This window comes from Syngnathus floridae, chromosome 17, assembly GCF_059516105.1.
Source record: "Syngnathus floridae isolate MCC-2025c chromosome 17, RoL_Sflo_1.0, whole genome shotgun sequence".
In the NCBI taxonomy this organism is placed as follows: Eukaryota; Metazoa; Chordata; class Actinopteri; order Syngnathiformes; family Syngnathidae; genus Syngnathus; species Syngnathus floridae.
This window is the reverse complement of record NC_142429.1, coordinates 10,217,417-10,236,836: the sequence shown is the minus strand read 5'-3', so window position 1 is coordinate 10,236,836 and position 19,420 is coordinate 10,217,417. Positions and strand designations below refer to the sequence as shown.

General features: G+C 42.3%; 6 protein-coding genes across 7 annotated transcripts; 5 read left to right on the top strand and 1 right to left on the bottom strand.

The window, feature by feature from the left end:
* The first annotated feature begins 17 nt into the window (after positions 1 to 17).
* mcm5 (minichromosome maintenance complex component 5) lies at positions 18 to 3,918 on the top strand. The gene is made up of 16 exons (XM_088357529.1): positions 18 to 332; positions 428 to 554; positions 631 to 759; positions 824 to 996; positions 1,062 to 1,220; positions 1,300 to 1,469; positions 1,546 to 1,717; positions 1,786 to 1,897; positions 2,017 to 2,160; positions 2,232 to 2,297; positions 2,383 to 2,559; positions 2,640 to 2,752; positions 2,835 to 2,963; positions 3,077 to 3,219; positions 3,325 to 3,452; positions 3,611 to 3,918. The coding sequence occupies exons 1-16, from the start codon at positions 163 to 165 to the stop codon at positions 3,710 to 3,712; spliced, it is 2,214 nt and encodes a 737-aa protein (XP_088213655.1). The 5' UTR covers positions 18 to 162; the 3' UTR covers positions 3,713 to 3,918.
* Positions 3,919 to 4,008: 90 nt separating this feature from the next.
* Positions 4,009 to 5,645, bottom strand: hmox1a (heme oxygenase 1a). Its single transcript, XM_088357536.1, has 6 exons — positions 5,517 to 5,645; positions 5,383 to 5,432; positions 5,200 to 5,311; positions 4,818 to 5,033; positions 4,475 to 4,747; positions 4,009 to 4,391 (listed from the first exon to the last, which is right to left on the bottom strand). Exons 2-6 carry the CDS (start codon positions 5,430 to 5,432, stop codon positions 4,242 to 4,244), a joined length of 801 nt encoding a protein of 266 aa, XP_088213662.1. The 5' UTR covers positions 5,517 to 5,645; the 3' UTR covers positions 4,009 to 4,241.
* A 537-nt stretch (positions 5,646 to 6,182) lies between these two features.
* Positions 6,183 to 9,931, top strand: foxred2 (FAD-dependent oxidoreductase domain containing 2). Its single transcript, XM_088357530.1, has 10 exons — positions 6,183 to 6,332; positions 6,742 to 6,956; positions 7,022 to 7,327; positions 7,406 to 7,657; positions 7,837 to 8,133; positions 8,204 to 8,370; positions 8,466 to 8,631; positions 8,719 to 8,945; positions 9,012 to 9,182; positions 9,252 to 9,931. Exons 2-10 carry the CDS (start codon positions 6,745 to 6,747, stop codon positions 9,473 to 9,475), a joined length of 2,022 nt encoding a protein of 673 aa, XP_088213656.1. The 5' UTR covers positions 6,183 to 6,332; positions 6,742 to 6,744; the 3' UTR covers positions 9,476 to 9,931.
* A 194-nt stretch (positions 9,932 to 10,125) lies between these two features.
* ankrd54 (ankyrin repeat domain 54) lies at positions 10,126 to 13,248 on the top strand. Of its 2 annotated transcripts, XM_088357533.1 has the most exons (9): positions 10,126 to 10,742; positions 10,987 to 11,034; positions 11,123 to 11,221; positions 11,367 to 11,438; positions 11,621 to 11,668; positions 11,751 to 11,875; positions 11,952 to 12,059; positions 12,132 to 12,202; positions 12,958 to 13,248. In XM_088357533.1, exons 1-9 carry the CDS (start codon positions 10,367 to 10,369, stop codon positions 12,983 to 12,985), a joined length of 975 nt encoding a protein of 324 aa, XP_088213659.1. In that variant the 5' UTR covers positions 10,126 to 10,366; the 3' UTR covers positions 12,986 to 13,248. The 2 variants fall into 2 exon arrangements, with proteins under 2 accessions (XP_088213659.1, XP_088213660.1); XM_088357534.1 differs by having other exon boundaries at positions 10,128 to 10,742; positions 12,132 to 13,248.
* A 91-nt stretch (positions 13,249 to 13,339) lies between these two features.
* hmgxb4a (HMG box domain containing 4a) lies at positions 13,340 to 17,307 on the top strand. Its single transcript, XM_088357531.1, has 13 exons — positions 13,340 to 13,443; positions 13,967 to 14,064; positions 14,255 to 14,391; positions 14,485 to 14,557; positions 14,652 to 15,242; positions 15,372 to 15,578; positions 15,640 to 15,818; positions 15,905 to 15,986; positions 16,052 to 16,116; positions 16,200 to 16,296; positions 16,359 to 16,513; positions 16,604 to 16,726; positions 16,797 to 17,307. Exons 2-13 carry the CDS (start codon positions 14,028 to 14,030, stop codon positions 16,839 to 16,841), a joined length of 1,791 nt encoding a protein of 596 aa, XP_088213657.1. The 5' UTR covers positions 13,340 to 13,443; positions 13,967 to 14,027; the 3' UTR covers positions 16,842 to 17,307.
* Positions 17,308 to 17,457: 150 nt separating this feature from the next.
* Positions 17,458 to 19,270, top strand: LOC148384413 (GTPase IMAP family member 7). The gene is made up of 3 exons (XM_088357532.1): positions 17,458 to 17,606; positions 17,846 to 17,994; positions 18,196 to 19,270. The coding sequence occupies exons 1-3, from the start codon at positions 17,582 to 17,584 to the stop codon at positions 19,048 to 19,050; spliced, it is 1,029 nt and encodes a 342-aa protein (XP_088213658.1). The 5' UTR covers positions 17,458 to 17,581; the 3' UTR covers positions 19,051 to 19,270.
* The last annotated feature ends 150 nt before the right edge of the window (positions 19,271 to 19,420 follow it).

The window sequence follows — 19,420 nt, the reverse complement described above, 5'->3', positions numbered from 1 at the left end:
CCAATGAGAGGCCGGCAAAACCTCCTCCGCTCGGCAAACTGGCGGGAAAATAGACAGGCGGAAGATCTGTTTTGCCGCGAAAGCAGTGGTCAGCCCCATTGTTTGCAGAAGTCGACGGCTACGGGATTTTAAATTTAAATAATAATCTATTTTGCTTGCAAAATGTCTGGATTTGACGACCCTGGAATTTACTATAGTGACAGCTTCGGAGGGGGCGAACAAGGCCCAGATGAAGGTGGACAGAAGCGAATTCAGATCAAGAAACGGTTCCGTGAATTTCTCCGACAATTTAGAGTAGGAACCGACCGAACTGGCTTCACATATAAATACAGGTAGGTGCTATTCCAGCGAAATAAATAAAGTAGTATTTCAAATAATGCTGTAAGAGTGTAATCCAAGAATTCTGGATTCTTTTTTTGCATCTTAGAGATGAGTTGAAGAGACACTACACCCTGGGAGAGTACTGCATTGAGGTGGAAATGGAGGACCTCGCCAGCTTTGACGAGGATCTTTCCGATTGTCTGTACAAGCTGCCTTCAGACAATCTGCCTCTGGTAATGCATTTAAACCTCAGTTAAATTTAATTTATTGGGGGAAATTGTTCATCCTGTTAAATCATGTAATGAACAGTTGGAGGAGGCTGCTAAGGAGGTAGCCGATGAGGTGACACGTCCACGTCCAACCGGAGAAGAAACTGTGCAGGACATTCAAGTCATGCTAAAGAGTGATGCACATCACGCATCCATCCGAAGCCTTAAGGTAAAATCTCAAATCATAGTTCTCAACACTGATCATTTCAATTTATCAATTAATTCCTCTGCAGTCCGAGCTGGTGTCTCATCTTGTGAAAGTCCACGGCATCATCATCTCAGCCACCCCTGTGAAGGCCAAGGCTACCAAAGTGTGTCTGCAGTGTCGCAGCTGTCGTCATATCATCAACAACATCCCTTTGCCTCCGGGCCTACAGGGCTACGCGCTTCCTCGCAAGTGCACCAAGTAAGCATGACTTGGAAAATATATTTATAATTTATAAACTAATTAGCCATTTTCTTTTTCCGTAGCACAAGTAGCACAACAAAACTGAAGTGCCCTGTGGACCCTTATTTCATCATCCCGGATCGCTGCGTTTGTGTTGACTTTCAAACGCTCCGACTGCAGGAATCTCCAGATGCCGTCCCCCATGGAGAAATGCCTCGGCACCTTCAGCTCTACTCTGACAGGTCGGTAAATTAAATCTTAATATAACACCTTTAGATGACAAATGATGGCTGCAAACTCATAGTACTTCTTTTTTGCCAGGTACCTGTGTGACCGTGTGGTCCCAGGGAACCGAGTAACCATCATGGGTATCTACTCTATCAAGAAGACAGCTGCTGTGAAGGCCAAAGGAAAAGAGAAGAATGCTGGAGTGGGAATTCGTGCATCCTACCTGAGAGTGGTCGGCATCCAAGTTGACACAGAGGGTGCAGGTAAATAAATAAATTTGTTGATTCATTTGTATAGGCCATGCCAAAATGGTAAAGTTGAAGTTCTTGTTCCTGGCAGGTCGTGGTGCTACTGGATCAGTGTCTCCACAGGAAGAGGAGGAGTTGCGCTCACTGGCTGCTTCTCCTGATGTTTACACCTCCCTGGCTCGCTCCGTTGCTCCCTCAATCTACGGCAGCGATGATCTCAAAAAAGCCATCACCTGTCTGTTGTTTGGTGGTTCAAGGAAGAGGTGAAATGAGAACAAGTAAAATGAGTTCTTGGTTTTGTTACTCACCCATGTGCACATTGTTTTTCTAGACTACCTGATGGTCTCACTCGCAGAGGAGATATCAACCTGCTCATGCTTGGAGATCCTGGTACAGCCAAGTCTCAGTTGCTCAAGTTTGTGGAGAGATGTGCGCCCATTGGGGTAATTTTCTTTAACTTAGTCTTGTGTAATTAAAAATAAATGGCTTATTTCATTGAGGGCTTTGGCGCCACCTTGTGGTCATGAATACTATACTTTATTAATTACAACACTTTGTGCAGGTTTACACCTCAGGAAAGGGCAGCAGTGCTGCTGGTCTTACGGCTTCCGTTTTGAGGGACCCAGCCACACGTGGGTTCATCATGGAGGGTGGCGCCATGGTTCTGGCTGATGGCGGCGTTGTCTGTATTGATGAGTTTGACAAGGTAAGGTTTTATTTGGGAGAACTTGCAATGTCTCAAGTTACAATTTTTAAATGATTTGTCTGTTTTTGCAGATGCGAGAAGATGACAGAGTTGCCATCCATGAAGCCATGGAGCAGCAGACCATCTCCATCGCCAAGGTGATTGATTAGATGAGGGGAAATGCTGTGATTTTTTTTTTCTTTTTTAATAAACTTAATTACAAAAATGATCCACTTTTCCCAGGCTGGCATCACCACCACTCTGAATTCTCGCTGCTCTGTGCTGGCTGCTGCCAATTCTGTGTTTGGCCGCTGGGATGACACCAAGGGGGAGGAGAACATTGACTTCATGCCCACCATCTTGTCTCGATTCGACATGATCTTCATCATCAAAGACTTGCACGACCAGCAGAGAGACATGGTAATGTGCCTTGTGTGTTTTCCTTTTGTCTTGTCCTTAAAGTTTCAGAGTATCATTTTTACCCTCTTTACATCGTGCAGACACTAGCTCGTCACGTTATGAACGTTCATCTGAGTGCCCAGACGCAAACTGAGGCAGTCGAGGGTGAGATTCCCTTGGCCACCTTCAAGAAGTACATTGCCTTTGCCAGAACGTAAGTCTTCTTCTTTTTATATCTCCTTACTGTATTCTATCTGCTCAAATATCAATACTCTGGTTTGAAAATGATCTTGCAGTAAATGTGGCCCTCGTCTCTCTGCTGCTGCGGCCGAGAAGCTGAAAAACAGATACGTGCTGATGAGGAGCGGTGCACGAGAGCACGAGAGGGAAACCGATAGGAGAGCCTCCATCCCAATCACTGTCAGGTATTTATTATTTTTCCTCAACAAGTGTATTTGTCCATTATGTGTTAAATATGCAAATATAATTTTCTTCACTGCATTTTGGTGACCTAATTTTTGTCTCTGCTGTATTCCAGACAACTGGAGGCTGTGGTGCGTATTGCGGAGTCATTGGCCAAAATGAAGCTGCAGCCTACCGCTGGAGAAGAAGAAGTGGATGAAGCCCTGCGACTCTTTCAAGTTTCCACACTGGATGCCGCACTCTCCGGCAGCCTCTCGGGTGTGTTTTAAGTTTTTAGAGTTTAGAGTTTTAAGAGTTTTTATATCATAAATACATGATCACTTCATCAAAAATATTTATTTTGGGTTTTATTTTAATACACAGGTGTGGAAGGTTTTACGACTCAAGAGGACCAGGAAATGATTTCCCGCATTGAAAAGCAGTTAAAGAGGCGCTTTGCGATTGGCTCCCAAGTATCTGAGCACAGTATCATCCAAGATTTCACCAAACAGGTCAGTCCGAAGGTGGAAAGTACGACTACACTTGAACACACCCATAAAAAAGCTGTGCTTTCAATTGTCTCTAAGCTATAATTTAGCTTTTTTAAAAAATATGTTATTGCATTAATTATTATTATTTCTTATTGTCGTCATTGTGATCCACCATGCAGAAATATCCCGAACACGCCATCTACAAAGTCCTTCACCTGATGTTGAGGAGAGGTGAGCTTCAGCACCGCATGCAGAGGAAAGTGCTCTACAGAGTCAAATAGACAATTCATATGCATATGATGTAAGTAGTTGCAAGTTGAAGTCCTCACATGATCATCTGAGCTCCTGAAGTCATGCATCAACTTTTGAGGCAAGATTGTAGCTGTTGCGCTGCCACGGGTGTTTTTGTACTACAAAAAATGTTTCCACATATTGCATTCCCTGTAATTACAATTTTGAAAATCCTAAATAAAAATTTCTAATGGCATTTTTTTTGTGCAAAGTGTTATATTCACTTGAGGGATCATAATGAGTATAATAGAACAGAAGAAAAAAAAAAAAACAAGATCCATCCAAATGTTTTGCTCTTCCACTGCCAACAAGTTTATTTCCTTTGTTTCTACAAATACACAAAACTCTGTAATCAATGACAAATTTAGTAAATGTAACAAAAGTAAGAATATACAGTATGTTTAATCAAATACAAGTGCTGACTTTTTTTTAAAAGCCAGTTGGTTCCAGTTTGGATTTGTTTCATTAGCTAAAAAGGGATTAGTAAAGTGCTATAGGTGCTTCAAATGCTAGCTGATGCTACAAGGCGTACATTCCCATTCCAATGGTTGCAAGTGTGACACACAATCCGACGGTGATATGCTTGAGTTGAGGAAATGGAAAATGGCCAGAGCTGATCTTGGATTGTTCTGTTGCGACACTCAGAAGCTTCTGCAAGTCATCAAAAACCTGAAGGAACAGCAAAAAATGTCAGCATATTTCCTGCATCATCTAGTTCCTCTAAAAGTTTATAAGTGACCAAAAATAGTTACCTCGGTGTTGAACTCAAAAGCCTGGACCGCTTCCTTCAACACAGCTTCCCTCTCGTCCTCGGTTAACTCGATGGCGTTCATGCGACTTCTGTACAGTTGCTTGAAGCGATTGGGACTGCTCACGCCAGGGAAGAGGAAAAACGAAAGACCCTCATTTCCTGACAGCTTGAGGGATTTCTGGGTAATTTTCCCCAGGACTTGACCTCCTGACAAATCGCCAAGATAACGAGTGTAGGCGTGGGCAACCAGCAGCTCTGGATTCTTTTTACCAATCTACAGATAAGAACTTGTTATGAGTGACTTTACCTCAGCAAAACCGACGAGCAATTATTTTTGCATTCACCTCTCGAAGCCTTTGAGTGTATCTGTGGGTGGCAGCGGGAACAATCACTTTTCCACGCCAATCAGGACCCAAAAAATATTCCAGGTCATTCTCCAGGTATTCCAGGCGAGCAAGTTCCTGAGGGAAGTAAATCGGTGCAACCGCTGGATGGGAACAGTTCTTATCGAGTTCCTCTTCAAGGACCTTGTAGATCTCGTGGAGGGAGCACAGCAGGAGCTGACAAAAAAAAAAAAAAAAACATTTATAATGATTTTGTATCCACTTTCAAGACTTTTTTTGTTTGGTGTGTGCTATGTGAATTGTTTTTGTAATGTCAAATATATAGATTGGTAAACAAATGTGTGTGTCTTGGCTTAAATAATAAAATAAAATATTAACTTACCTTATACTGTGGAAGCTTGACTTGGCCTCTCTGGTAACTCAACATCAGCTCGGTATTTTCCGCTCTCACATGGTTTTCCTTTGTGGCTTCTTTAATCAGCTCTGATAAATCACTGTTGACAATTACAATGATTTAAAATGCATTCAGCACACCGATAATCATTTCTTTTGTGAACTATCATACCTGCCTACTACCTCGGTGTCAACTTTTCTTGCACTTTTCTTGGTCTCCATCTACACAGGGAAGTTTGTATTTAATGCAATATAATTGAAATATGAACCAACTGAGATTTTATGAATAAATATGCAGTGTCTTACCTTATTAATGTTTTTGCTGCTTAGTAGGAGTTGGAAAGAATGCTGGCTTGTTGCTTCCCGTGGCTCACTGTGGACTCACGGATCCAGTGTGTGGTATTTATACTCTGGCTAAGTGCTGAGACAGATGGGAAGTGTTCCTGCTGACTCACATGACTGGCTTGCAACATAACATGACTTTGCACATGGCAAAACATGACACAGTAGAAATTCTCACTTTTGATTTGGTTGCAGCCACACAAAGGGACTCTTTTCTGAATGGACAAAGATAAATATATAAGTTGAAATTTGAAAATACATCAACAATGAAACACCTAACTTCTTTATATGTCTGAAATTTTGCAAACTTTGATTATTATAGATTACACCCAATGCCCGCCCAGTATAGGTGGAATAAATCACAGATGAAACCAATTTTTGATGGAGATGGAACCCCATGAAGAGCGACAAAATGAAATAGTGAGATAATTAAATAGTAAAACGGGAATAATAATCCAAATAGACAAATGATGAACTGATACGAGTTAAATAAAAAAGTATTGAAATAAATAAATATTTAAATGATTTGATAAATACTAAAATAGTTCAATTCAGCCTGACGTTTTTAGAACTGTTATTTTATATATAAATTAATTATTTTATAGCCACGCCTTGTTGGGAGGGTAGACGCCCACTAGTGGACAAAGTGGGCGGTGCTTGCCGATTTTCAGGAGCGAACGCATTCTCCCACAAGCGGTTGAAAACTACATGTAGAAATCATCAGCTTTGATTCTCTCCTCACCACCGATGTCGCGTTCAAGAGATCGACTGTTCTAGAAGGTAATTAATATTCGCTGTCTTTATTGATTTACCACTCGGTTTAACGGGAGATGGCAGTAGCCGTATCCACAGAGTGACGACATAACAGCGGCTGCAGAGTTCAACGAGTGCCAGGGATTCTTTACTCGTTTCTCATGCACCATTTATCTCATTTTGTACCGCTTCAGTATAAATTTTCCCAGCGGCCTGGCTTTATGTAATAATAACTGCATACTGACTTAGTGCTGAAATGCTCAAGATTCCTGCATAGTTAAATAATGTGGCAAGCCCATGCATGCTGTGGATAAATATCTTGGAGATGATCATCTTGCGGTTGTTGACAGCCTAATGTTGCCAGAATCATCTTTGTGTTGTATCAGAAACAAGAGAATTTATCTAATGAGTGTCATTGATACTTTTGGATCTACAGGTTATGGATTCTAGCCTTCTATGTTTGATTCTTTTTATCCTAATCGGCGTGACCAAATGCTTTGGAGGTGATCAGCTCAATGGTACTCGCCATTATGATTATTGTATACTCGGTGCTGGACCTGCTGGACTGCAGATGGGATATTTCCTCTCCAAAGCCAAAAGAGACTACATCATCTTGGAGAGAAACTCTGGACCTGGTAGTTTCTTCCACAAGTAGGTGGAGATGCAGTTGTGTTGAAACGTATATCACATTCACACGCCATGTTTTTTCTGTCAAGATACCCTCGGCACAGGAAGCTCATCAGCATCAATAAGATCCACACAGGACGGCAGAATCGAGAATTTAATCTCCGCCATGATTGGAACTCGCTGTTGAGCGATAAACCGGAGCTCATGTTCCGGCAAGTAAGCCGGGAGTTTTACCCGCCGGCTGATGCCTTTCCACGCTACCTGTCCATGTTTGAGACGGAGCTCGGGTTGAAGGTTCAGTATGGCGTGGATATTGGAAGGATCAGGGCATCGGTGTCATCTACCAGAAGAAGTTACATCCTAACTGATCAACACGCAAAGGAATACACATGCAGGTGATTTTGCTTTTCACTGACCTTGAAATCAAAATTCATATCTGAAATCATGGTCACATTGTGCTCTTTGTATCTCAGCGTCCTTCTGGTTGCCACCGGTTTGTGGGTTCCTCAGGAGGTGGACTTTGTCGGTTCCGACCTAGTTGAGGGCTATGAATCGATTTCCACAAACTCGGAGGACTACAAGAACCAGGCTGTACTGATTCTTGGCAAAGGGAACTCTGCTTTTGAAACAGCCCAGAGCATTTTAGGACACGCCAGTCGGGTTCACATGGTCAGTCGCAGTCCTGTTCGACTGGCCTGGCAAACACATTACGTTGGAGATCTCAGGTAAAATCAGAGACCAAATTCTGTTTTCATTCTTTAAATTCATGTTGAGTTATAAAAGGGTGGCCAGTGCCCCCGCGGCCCCCCCTCTAGCGCCGCCAGTGCTACCCACCTCTAATAATCTCTATACAGTTTATATCTGCTTATTGTAACATGACCTGACCTTTTGTTTGTGTTTTCAGGGCTGTGAATAATGAACTCCTCGACACATATCAGCTGAAGTCTCTTGATGGGCTGGTGGAAGCTAGCCTGGAGCGAATTGTGATTGCCCAACAAAAGGAAGATAGCAGGAGGCAGAAGAAAGGACAGCTTTATGTGACCATAAATAAGTACATACAAAACCAATCGGAGAAGAACCAATCTGATGTGACAGCCGAAGATCTGCTCGGGTATCATATCGACAATTTCTCCCTGAGGAAACCTTACGATCGTGTGATTCGATGCCTTGGCTTTCGATTCAATTTCAGCATATTTGACAGGTACAAATCTTTTTTTTTTTTTATGCGTACTGTAGAAAAGATTTGACGCAGTTGTGTAACATTTCCACAGCTCTGCCTGCCCACGCACCAGTAAAAATGCAAAAGGGAGGTTGCCACGGGTGACGGCCTGGTATGAAGGCCATGACACTCCAGGTTTGTTCGTGCTGGGAACTGCTGCTCACTCCAGAGATTACCGCAAATCAGCCGGCGGGTTCATTCATGGATTTCGCTATACAGGTGAACATTTAAGACTTGAAGGCCTCATCGCTCATGCTCCAATAATATTGTGTACGCTGAGCAACATGCATGACATAATTCTCTTTGTGTCTCAGTGCGGGCTGTGCATCATTTGCTTGAACAACGTTACCATAGAGCACCATGGCCATCGAGAAGATTGTTGACAACGCAGCTGCTTTCTGCAATTTTGAAGCGGGTGGGTGAGGCTTCTGGACCCTACCAGATGTTTGAGATACTCGGAGATGTGATATTGCTGAGAGGGTAAGTTATATTTATATATACATATTTTGACTTGACTTCCAAGGGTGCAATAATCAATACTATGTTTTGATTTCCCTCCCTCCTTAGATCCTTCTGCCAGTATGTGGAGGAATTCCCTCTGCAGGCCTTGCCTCAGTTCTCCTCTCTTTCGGGTCACGAGGTGTCCCAGCATGGACTGGTGATTCTAGTGATGCAGTATGGGAAAAAGAAGATTGACTATCTCGGAGGAGGCAGGGCAGTGACTGACTGGAGCAAAGCTTGGAAATCCAACTTTCTACACCCAGTTTTATACTACTATGACACACTCCCCACTGGTGAGGAACATTTGATTGCCATAAGAGTGCAGGTCCTTTTTTGGTAATCCCGGTATTGTATTCTAGAGGAAGAGATGAAGAACCGTCCCCATGGGTGGCCTTTACCAAGACCGAAGGCGATTCATCACATGGTTGAAGACTTCCTCACTGAGTGGGATGGCCCCATATCTCACATCCAGCCTTTGAGACGTTTCCTGGAACACTGTGTCAACACTGACCTCAGAGCCTTCTATGCAGGTAAACCTGGTGGGGTACAACCCTAACCCTCAATCCTGTGCTCAGGCCTGACTGTTGTGTTTCTTTCAGAATCGTGTTTCCGCTTAGCGCTCACCCACCGCATGCCTCCACTGTTTTGCCGCCAGGGATACTTGAAGCATCAAGGTGTTTCCCGAAAAAATGAACGGATGCATTTGCATTTCACTCGGTTTTCGCCTGGTGAGGAGCATACAGACAGATCAGGGGCTGATGCTGCATTTCCTAACTATCTAGCACAGGTTGGAGCCTCCCATGTCTTCCGGACTAAAACTTGACCTACCTCCACTCCATATAAATCCAAATGACACCACTGATAGTTATTTTTCCATAACAGTGTGTCACACCTCACATGACCTTTATGTCCAGTAGACCTATGCAAATATGGTGATGGACTCCCACATTTCCACCAAAGCTGTCAAAAGCCCCAAATTGTATTTTTCCTTTCCAATACGGTTGGAAAGCTGTCGGGGCGACATTTATGAATGTTAAATGTGTTCAATATATCTGACTGGAAATCCTGTTGTGTCTAACACTGGTGTGGTTCAGGGCACATAATCTGTGATTGTGGAATTGCCTGACCTCTTAAATGCTTAGTCAGTACAGAAATTCTGAGCGTTGAAAAGAATTGAAGAACTGTGCAATGAATTTATTAAAATAGTAGGACACTCTGATAGTGAGAAATTATAAAGTGTTGTGTGATAAAAGTGTATTGAAAAAAAATGTATATATTTTTATGTAAGTTTTACGCATGCGCATCCTGCGCAGGGGCACGCTGATTTTTAGTGATGTGATTGGCTGCTTATTCGCCTGTCCCCATTGGCCAAGAAGAGTTGAACAACGTGGAACCTGATTGGTTACTTTTCGAGTGGCGTTGCGACTGTTCAATGGGTGTGCGTTTTACTACTACAGTGTAAAACGGTAAACGCAAAACAGGAGACATTTTAGTGTTGTGACGGAAATACATCTGCTATTGAAATACTTTTCCGGTCAAGGGAACACATTAATGAGGAGTTAGTTTAATGTGTTTTAATGTGGCCCTCGTCATCGACGTAGAGGCCACATTCACTCTATAAATGGCGAGCATTTTAATTTTGTTTCTACTCCGAGTAATGTGCAAACAAGTGTATCGCAAGCACGGCTTCCATATGTCATGAAAATAAGTAAGTATGGACGGGTGGGGCTCAGTCGTTGCAGCAGATAATGACCCTTCAAGTTCTGAGGGGGAATACATAGTCGAACCGTGTCCCGAACATGAAAGCAAGGAGGTAAAAGGAGGAGCGCATCGGGGCTTTGTGGAGAGCATGGACGATGGGGCCACCAATGTCGGATTTGGATTAAGTGGGATAGGAGAAAGCAAGGTGTTGTTGGGACGACTCGGACATAGAGACGACAAAGAACTACGGTATTTGCACTTGTTATGGGAACCAGGACGATCGGAGAATGGACCTGGTGCCTCGAGCAACAAGCTGGGGAAGATGACCGGGAGCAGGACCCGTCGGTTGCACAGAGCCACAAGGAACCCGATCGGTAAAGATGTGTATGGTAAGGCAACACTTTAACCAAAAAAAAAGGACAATAAACAGTTATATACACTCAAATAATAAATATATGCAACGTTAACTACCTAGTGATCACAGTCATGTTATTAAAAAAGTAAATTATTGCATACGTCAATCTGCTGAATGGATTCTTTGTGCTTTATCTTACTGCAATATGAGACCATTGATAGTATCTCTTAAAAAGCTGATATTAAATCCCTTCTACTTTGAATTTCTTTTCATCACAGCTGTAAAAAGACTGAGGGATGCAGCAAACAGCAATGACATCGACACAGGTATGAAATAATAATGGTGATACATTTATCAAAAATGTGGGAAGATACAGAACAAGCTGGTTTGATCAGTAAAGCTGTGCTGTTCCAGTTCGGAAGCTCCTGCAGGATGACATAGACCCATGTGCAGCAGATGACAAGGGGAGGACAGCCTTACATTTTTCTTCCTGCAACGGCAATGAAAGCATCGGTAAGATGAAGACCGGCATTATAAGACAGATGCTGTATAGATTTAATTCAAGCTCCAGAGCCTCTGGTAGAGCACTATTTGCAAATGTTAAAATTGTAAATTAATAAAAAAATAATGAGGAAATGTCTCTTGTTTTTGTCTTTAGTGCAGTTACTTCTAAGCTACGGTGCTGATCCCAACCAACGTGACAGTCTGGGTAACACCCCACTCCATCTGGGTAAGTGCGAATAAGTCCTTAAATTGTCCATAGGTGTGAATGGCAACTGTGAATGGTTGTTTGTCTGATTGACTGGCGACAGTAGGCTTCTTTCCGAACCTATTGAGAATAAACGTTCTAGAAAGGATAAATAAAAGTGAATTCAAACCAATACATGATCAATTGAACCTGTTTGTCTGCAGCGGCCTGTACAAATCATGTGCCTGTCATCACCACATTGCTAAGAGGAGGTGAGATAGTAGTCCTGTGTATGTACATTACTCACTTTTTTTATTGCATACATCATTTACAATGACGATATTTTATGCTAAGGATCTCGTGTGGATGCCCTTGACCGAGCAGGACGGACCCCTCTACATCTCGCACGTTCCAAACTTAATATTCTACAGGAAGGGGATTCTCGCAGTTTAGAAACCCTGAGAGGAGAGGTCATACAGGTACACAACATAGTCTTGTTTTTTTTTCATTTTGTCTGTGATGGTGATGATGATAAAGATGCTTTTCTCCGTTCAGATTATTCAAATGCTGAGGGAATATCTCAACCTAATGGGGCAAAGTGAAGCTAAAGAGAGACTGGAGCACATTTCCTCCCAGCTGCAACACACACGAACCAAAGAGCAAGTAAGATGTGCTGATAATATTGCATTTCACTGACTTGGTGATAAGTCATACATATCCATCGTTTTTTTGTAGGTGGACGAGGTGACTGATTTACTGTCCAGCTTTACTTCACTCAGCCTTCAGAAACAGAATTTGGGAGCCAGGTAGAGAATATAACCCCTTCAAAGTTTGTAAACAGTGTGATGTTATTTATGGGGTGTGGCTTATTTGGAGGCTTAACCATATTTCTATAGAGTGTTTATGTAAGAATAGACTTGAATGGACTTGGAATTGAGAAACTCTATTCTGCCTCTCTTTTTAAAGCAAGCCTCAGCTCCTCGCTCTTGAACAATGATTGATATTTCCGCTCAGTACCGCTGTAATGATTGTCATTCAGAGATTCTACAATTATGGAAATTTTGCTTCTTGCAAAGGATTGTTTGATTTAGGTGGGCCAAAGGTAGAAAATGATGTATCAAATGAACTTAAGAAAGGAATGTGTACTGCCTATCAAAATATATATTGTATGTTTAAAGCGGTCCACGTGCTGAATATATTTATTGGTCTTTGTGAAACAATTGGATTCACTGCAAGCCTGTTCATTGTCCTGCAACATTGCTTCTCCATCTGTCTTAATGGATCAAAACATTCCTCTCATTTTATTGTTTCTTTTTTGCATCTTCAGTGTGGTCTTCCTATAATGTCTTGTTTTGAGGAAAAAAAAACAGTAGGAATTTTGACACATTAATTTAAAGACGGTGGTGAACAAAGCTACCTCGATTGTGCCAAAAAGTAACAATTCTTTTGAAGTTGCTGACAGTTGCAGAAATGTTTTTTTGATGGGAGAGGACTTTCCGCATCAAATCCTTGATTTTTAGTTCCATCTAATTTCAAGTGGATTTTATTTATTTACATTCAGCACAGTAATTCTGCCTGTTGGACCTTGAACGCCATCATCGACCATAACAGACTGGACGGCAATGCCCCAGATTGATCACAAACGTCTGTGCCTGTGTTTCCCTAATTTTTATTATTACTTATGGTCTACGCTTAAACTAAATGAGCAACCATTTTTACTTTTGTATTTTTGATTCCTTCATCAGCAAGGTATTTCCCACTTGTATTGCATGTTAATGTTTAACTGATGTTGAAGTACTGTCAAAATGTATATGTTTGAAAAAAATAAAATGAATTGCCTATGTGATTATAAGTGGCTTTTGGATTTTAACAATTTGTCTGCACATACGAGTATCATTTATTCAGTACATGAGTCTGATGACGTAATCATGTGCGCTCAACATCGATTGGCTACAGAACACAAGCCCCGCCCCTGCGTGGAGACGTATTGTTGTTCTCCAGAATAAAGATGGCGACCTGGCCCGCGTAATTTGGAGACTCAAATGAGGTAATTCATTCAAATAAACATACTTTCCCTCATTTTATGCTAGTTTCCTAAATGAACATGAGACCGATGTTGGAGGTGAAGAAATGGGAACAGCCTAGTGCACGTTTGCATGATTATAATCGTCGTTAAATGGACAGCGGCCTCGCTGTGTTGAAAGCACCGGGCTGGAGTGAGATGACTATCCAGGAAAGATGAGCTCCCTCGCAGGATGGAGCTCGAACACGGGTGGAATGGCCGAGGAAGCCGGGTGGTCAAGTTGATGGGAGAGGGGGTGTGTTTGTGTATCATTACGAAAAGTAGGCGGGAAGTTGTTAAATTCACACTATTTGTACTCTTTCATAGGTGACGGACGAGAATATAGCATCCTTAAAAAAACAACAACGCCAAGTCGTGGAATTTAGAATGCATGCCCGCTTTTAGTGGACTGTTGCTTTCCATATCTATTTAATTCTTTGTGTAATGTTGCAGGCGAGGGAATAAATTCATAATCCTCTAACTTGCTTTTTAAATTCTTTTTACACAGGTCCCTATTCTACCTTTTTGCTGCCTGGGATACGTTTAATCAGTAAATATAATAAGTAGCAATGGCTTTTGAAGAGATTAACAACAAAGGAGAAATGGGTAAGGACATTTGTACACACATTAAAGATCATTATAATTGAGCCAAGGTACCCATTTGACTTTTTTTTTTACATTCAACAAGAATGGTTTATTATAATATTAGGTCTTAGTCAAAACTTTTATTTGTAAACCTTACTGCTCTTAAGTATGTCTTTATATGAAATGTGTTTTTGAAATAACTCTGATTTAGACATTGGGATGGATGGAGAAAGGGGTCTCGTCGCTGGCCGTAGCCAGAGAGAGAAGAGAAGGTCATACAAAGATCTTCTACGAGAAGAGGAGGAGATTGCAGCTCAGGTTCGCAAGTCTTCCAAAAAACGGCCAAAGGTGAAATTTTGCAACCATACTTTTGCTACGTATTACAGATTTCCTGTGTATTACTTTTTGGTAACTTTTATATTATGTGTTATTGTGCATTAGGATTCAGAGCTATTCATGCTTGGTGGTGACCCACACAAAAAGAAGAAGAAATATGATGACCACTATTACAGAGGTAAGTTCTAGTTAGTGATGCGTCTACTAATTGAGATGTTATTTGAGAAGCATCGGTATATTCATATTGTTCCCCTTTGTGACTTTCTCACCAGAGCATGAAGGCTCAGGCCACCCCAGCCACAAAAAGAAGCACAAATCTGTAGACCGCTCGCCGACACTCTCGTCCCCTTCGTCGCACCCAGCAGATACAGCAATGGGTCTTCTGCAAGCTATCACCTCTCCTTTGGCTACAGGATCTGACCCCAGTTCCAGTTTACACAAAAAACCTTCCTATCCCGCCTTGTCCTCACATTCCTCGAAAGACCGCAAGCGGGAGGGCAGCAGTAGCGGAAGTAAAAGCAGCCACTCTTTTTCTCATTCCCGCCCCATGTCGTCATCATCATCGTCGTCGTCTTCCACCAAGAAGCACTCTTCATCTTCCTCAAAGTCATCACTGTTTCACGGCGGATCCATCAAAGAGGAGCCTTTAACATTACGAGAGGCCGATGGGCTGAAAATGAAACTAATTATGTCGCCGGAGAAGGAGGAAACGGAGAGTATCCCAGTAGCTCATCACTCGTCCAAAGCGAGTGGAAAGAAAGAGAAGGATCGAGACAGGATGCAGCTGTCAAAACCACCCAAAAAAAAGCTGCAACACAGTCGAGATCCTCTGCCAGTAGTGGGGAAAGAAGTAGAAGTAGAAGGTAATAGCACCTAAATTATATGACAATTAAATCAGTTTGGATGAAGTTATTACAACATAGCTCCCTTTTATTTTTAGAGGAACCTACTTTGCTTGTAACTCAACATTCAGCGTTGTGCTTTCTGTCAAGGTCATTATGGAGGCGGCTTGGGAGATGACAGCTCGTCGTCGGGAGGAGAGCTGGAGGCGGGCGAACTCGTTATTGATGACTCGTACACGCACCAGTCCAAAAAGAAGAAGAAGAGCAAGAAAAGCAAGAAGAAAAAGGACAAAGAGAAAGACAGAGTCAAGGAGAAGAGCGGGAAGGATAAAAAGCACAGCAAAGGGTTCGGAGGAGGTGAGGCAATACTTGTTCATGCGTGTCATCAAACAATGTGTTTTAATCCTCGGTTCTTCAGATTCATCAAGGAGCCACGGCAACTCTCATCCCACCGTCTCCCACGGCACCGTCGGTCCCATGTATGCCATGGGCACACCTGTGGCGTCACACCACCCACAAGGCACTGATGGGCCGGTGGAGAAGAAGAAGAAGAAAGAGGAGAAAGATCGAGAGAAGCACGACAAGGATAAAGAGAAGGTGAGCCTCTGGTTTACTCCATAGCTGACAAGAAAAACGTGCAGGTAATGAAGACACACATTTTGTTGCTTCTTGTCTTCATTCAGCCCAAGAAGAAGAGTGCGTCGGCATATCAGGTGTTTTGCAAGGAGTATCGAGTTAACATAAATGCTGAACAGCCAGGACTAGGTATACCATTTGTTAAAAACCATCTTGTAGAGCCGCATCTAAGTGTTTGTATTTCTACCCTGCAGTTTTTGGTGAACTCAGCAAAAAGTTGGGAGAGGTATGGAAGAGGATGCCGGAAAAAGACAAACTGGTGAGGAGACCTTTTAATTTCTTGTGTGCATGGATGTAATGCAGAAACAGTCAAGGTTTTTTGTTCTGACTTTATTGCTGCAGTGTTGGAGACAAAAAGCTCAGTATCTGCAGCACAAACAGAACAAGGCTGAAGCTACGACAGTCAAACACAAAAGCTCCAATGAAAGCAAATGCAAAGGTACTCGTCAAGTCTCCTCATGAAAGAGTTTACCATTCTCACGAGCGCATCATATTTCCTAGCCAAAGCTGGTGTGGTGTCACCTACCCGAGCACCACCCACCATGTCCCTTTCCCCCGCACGAGTCCCCGATGTAGATCCTATCGATGCAGCCGCTCACCTGCAGCTGCTTGGGGAGTCCTTATCTCTGATTGGCCACCGCCTCCAGGAAACAGAGGTGGGTTCTCCCATATCCATACTTGTCAGAAATCAAATAATCTGTTCCATGCACTTTCATGACGATTACTTTTTTTTCTGTATTCTTTAGGGCATGGTGGCAGTTTCCGGGAGCCTGTCGGTGCTACTTGATTCCATTTTGTGCGCCCTGGGACCGCTGACTTGTCTCACTGCTCAAATCCCGCAGTTAAATGGATGTCCCCGAAACGTGCTGGTATAGCGTTAGAATTTTTGGTGTGTTACCAAGTTGCATTTTCTAACAAAGGTATCTTTTTATTTGTCAGTCGAACACGTTGGACAACATCGCCTACATCATGCCCGGGTTGTGAGTGAAGGACCTGGAGCACGCCAGAGGAATTATGCGGTGACCTTAAGCAGATCCATCTTTGGACTTTATTAGTAGCCGCTGAAACTTGGCAAACTGAAAATATTCCTAGTCCAAACATGTTTTAAAATGTTATGCTGTGATAATTATAGTCATGATTTCAGTCATAGACTTTTAAAAGAAGCATTTTATTGTTTATAGTCTTACCACTTTGTTTTATTCTTATTGTACAGTGTGGATTTGTATGAAACATTTTCTTTCTTATGCTGACGACGTATTTGTGTCCAGCAATGAATGCTTTTCAATGTCTGTTTTTTAAATGCTTTATTAAGGAACAGCTGCAACCTTTTAGTCATTTTTAATAGAAGGTCATATATTCCTCATTTAACATTTTCTCCTTTGTATAAAAAAATATCCATTCCCAAGTGTTTTGTACATTTGATAAAACTGATAGACACCCTTTAAAGAAACCTAATTGTAACTGTGGGCTTTTAAAACTATTTTTTATTTACAAGAGGTCATTCGTAATCTCAATAAAGCCAAATTGCTCTGATATACAATTTTATATATAAAAAAAAAAGTTTGGGCACCCCTGATGTGTTTCCTCGATGTGACAGTAGTCGGCGCTGCGCCCCCATTTTACATGGATACAGTTGACTGTCAATAGGGCGAGTCATCCTGCAGGAATGAGGAAACGTCTCCGCCTGATGATTCCTCGCTAAAAACGACAGCGAACCGTTCGACATGTCCGCTTCTGATGTTCAAAAAGGTCGGTCGGGGAGGTATACTTATGTAATAATGAAGGTGTTTCAAAGCGATGACATTTTGGTCGTAGAAAAGTTTGTGTAATGTTGAAAATATGACGGTAACGAAAAGGGCGCTGGTGACATTTTATTCTTTTAAGTCCACAAATATATGATCAGTTTTTAACTTTAACAAGCGCATGAAATTCCATCAGTGTTTCTTTCCCTAATAATGTACAGTATTATGCATCTCGCTTCTGCGCAGAGTTGAGGGTGGTCGTGCTGGGCCGCAACGGCACTGGAGGGCGGGCGACAGTGTGCAGCATCTTGGGCCTGCAAGACACAAACCAGGGAAATGAAGATAGCACCGCTAATGACTGTTGTAAATACAGAGGAGAAGCCGCAGGCAGACAGGTAGGACCGAGTCAGGACACACCCATTTTTATATATTTATATATATTTATTTTATATTATATATATTTATATTTTTTAATATTATATATTTATATATATTTATTTTATATGATATATATTAAAATATTTTTTTTACCTGTACAATTCAGTATTCACACATTTTTTTCCCTTTGTGTTGTCTTCCCTTAATTTTTTGGCTAGGTGCTGGTTGTCTCCAGTGCAGATTGGTTCAGTTCAGACATCGACCCAGAGGAAAGAAGAAGACACATCTCCTCCTTGATTACTTTATCCAGCCCGGGGCCACATGCATTTTTGTTGTGTGTCCCTGTGAACGAACCAGCTGATGGAGAAACCAAAGCACTTGATGTCCTGGAGAAGCTGTTAGGCCCCTCCTCGGTCAGCAGAAATACCATCATCCTCTTCACCAACATGGAAGAGCTGGAAGAGGAGGAGACGCTGGAGGATTATCTCATCACGTGGCGTAAGGACCTCCGTACGCTCTTGGAAAGATGTGGCGGTCGATATCACACCTTGGAGACCCAGAGTGAAGAACCGAAGGCGAGCGAAGCTGTTGAAAATCTGCTAAACAAAGTTGAACAGGTAGTGGAAGAGAGTGAGGACCAGCATTTTAGCTGCCCTCTTTACCAGGAGGTTAGTGAACGAGTGAAGAAGAGGCAGCTGGAGCTAGTGAGACAGAAGAGGGAGGAAGCACATGATGATCCTTCATCTCTTGAAGACTCAGAGGTGACTGATGAAGACATGGAGGAAGTCCTGGAAGAGGCAGAAGGAAGCATAGGAGACCTAAATATGGATTTAGATCATATTTTCCCCTCCTCCAGCATCTCACCTTCCTCTCCTGCTGCCTCTTCTGTCCGAGCCTTGTGGGAGAAGTTAGTGGGATGGTTGACATGGCTGCCCACTATGGTGAGAAGGGAGGCCTTGCTCGGGGCCCTCGTCGGGCTCTTTGTTGGTGGGCCCATTGGAGGCATGGTGGGTGCCACTGTGGGCTCAGTGGCTACAGAAGTGGGTAGGAGAAAAACACAGAAAACAAAATAATCATTCAAATAAGAGTAGACATTGCCAAAAAAAGTATTATGCCTTAAGTTGCACCTTGAAGTCATTTCACTGTGTTCAGCATACACAGCTAAGCTAATAGCTCACGTTACCTGCTGCAGCATGAAAACTGGTTTTTAATGGCACACTGAATTCATCAAATGCCTTATTAACTGTGATAAAAGCAATTAATAAAAGCAATGTGGTTGGCCTTGTTCAATTTTATTCTTTGTTGAGCATTGTTATCCAGGGAATTTGACTGAATTACTTTACAAAATATAAATGAAGTCAAATATTTAATTCATACCCCATTGAACATAAAGTCCCAAATAAAACATCAAAAGTGCAACCCAAAAAAGTGAGGGGAAACCTC

Coding starts and splice junctions, on each gene's coding strand:
- mcm5 (XM_088357529.1), top strand. CDS start 163: ATGTCTGGATTTGACGACCCTGGAATTTACTATAGTGACAGCTTCGGA. Junction 1,898..2,016: donor AGAGATGTGCGCCCATTGGG/GTAATTTTCTTT, acceptor CACTTTGTGCAG/GTTTACACCTCAGGAAAGGG. Junction 3,220..3,324: donor ACTCTCCGGCAGCCTCTCGG/GTGTGTTTTAAG, acceptor TTTAATACACAG/GTGTGGAAGGTTTTACGACT.
- hmox1a (XM_088357536.1), bottom strand. CDS start 5,432: ATGGAGACCAAGAAAAGTGCAAGAAAAGTTGACACCGAGGTAGTAGGC. Junction 5,312..5,382: donor GACACCGAGGTAGTAGGCAG/GTATGATAGTTC, acceptor AATTGTCAACAG/TGATTTATCAGAGCTGATTA. Junction 5,034..5,199: donor TCAAGCTTCCACAGTATAAG/GTAAGTTAATAT, acceptor TTTTTTTGTCAG/CTCCTGCTGTGCTCCCTCCA.
- foxred2 (XM_088357530.1), top strand. CDS start 6,745: ATGGATTCTAGCCTTCTATGTTTGATTCTTTTTATCCTAATCGGCGTG. Junction 8,134..8,203: donor AATTTCAGCATATTTGACAG/GTACAAATCTTT, acceptor ACATTTCCACAG/CTCTGCCTGCCCACGCACCA. Junction 9,183..9,251: donor CCTCAGAGCCTTCTATGCAG/GTAAACCTGGTG, acceptor TGTTTCTTTCAG/AATCGTGTTTCCGCTTAGCG.
- ankrd54 (XM_088357533.1), top strand. CDS start 10,367: ATGGACGGGTGGGGCTCAGTCGTTGCAGCAGATAATGACCCTTCAAGT. Junction 11,222..11,366: donor CAACGGCAATGAAAGCATCG/GTAAGATGAAGA, acceptor TTTTGTCTTTAG/TGCAGTTACTTCTAAGCTAC. Junction 11,876..11,951: donor TGAGAGGAGAGGTCATACAG/GTACACAACATA, acceptor TTCTCCGTTCAG/ATTATTCAAATGCTGAGGGA.
- hmgxb4a (XM_088357531.1), top strand. CDS start 14,028: ATGGCTTTTGAAGAGATTAACAACAAAGGAGAAATGG. Junction 14,065..14,254: donor TAACAACAAAGGAGAAATGG/GTAAGGACATTT, acceptor ACTCTGATTTAG/ACATTGGGATGGATGGAGAA. Junction 14,558..14,651: donor TGATGACCACTATTACAGAG/GTAAGTTCTAGT, acceptor CTTTCTCACCAG/AGCATGAAGGCTCAGGCCAC.
- LOC148384413 (XM_088357532.1), top strand. CDS start 17,582: ATGTCCGCTTCTGATGTTCAAAAAG. Junction 17,607..17,845: donor CGCTTCTGATGTTCAAAAAG/GTCGGTCGGGGA, acceptor GCTTCTGCGCAG/AGTTGAGGGTGGTCGTGCTG. Junction 17,995..18,195: donor GAGAAGCCGCAGGCAGACAG/GTAGGACCGAGT, acceptor TTTTTTGGCTAG/GTGCTGGTTGTCTCCAGTGC.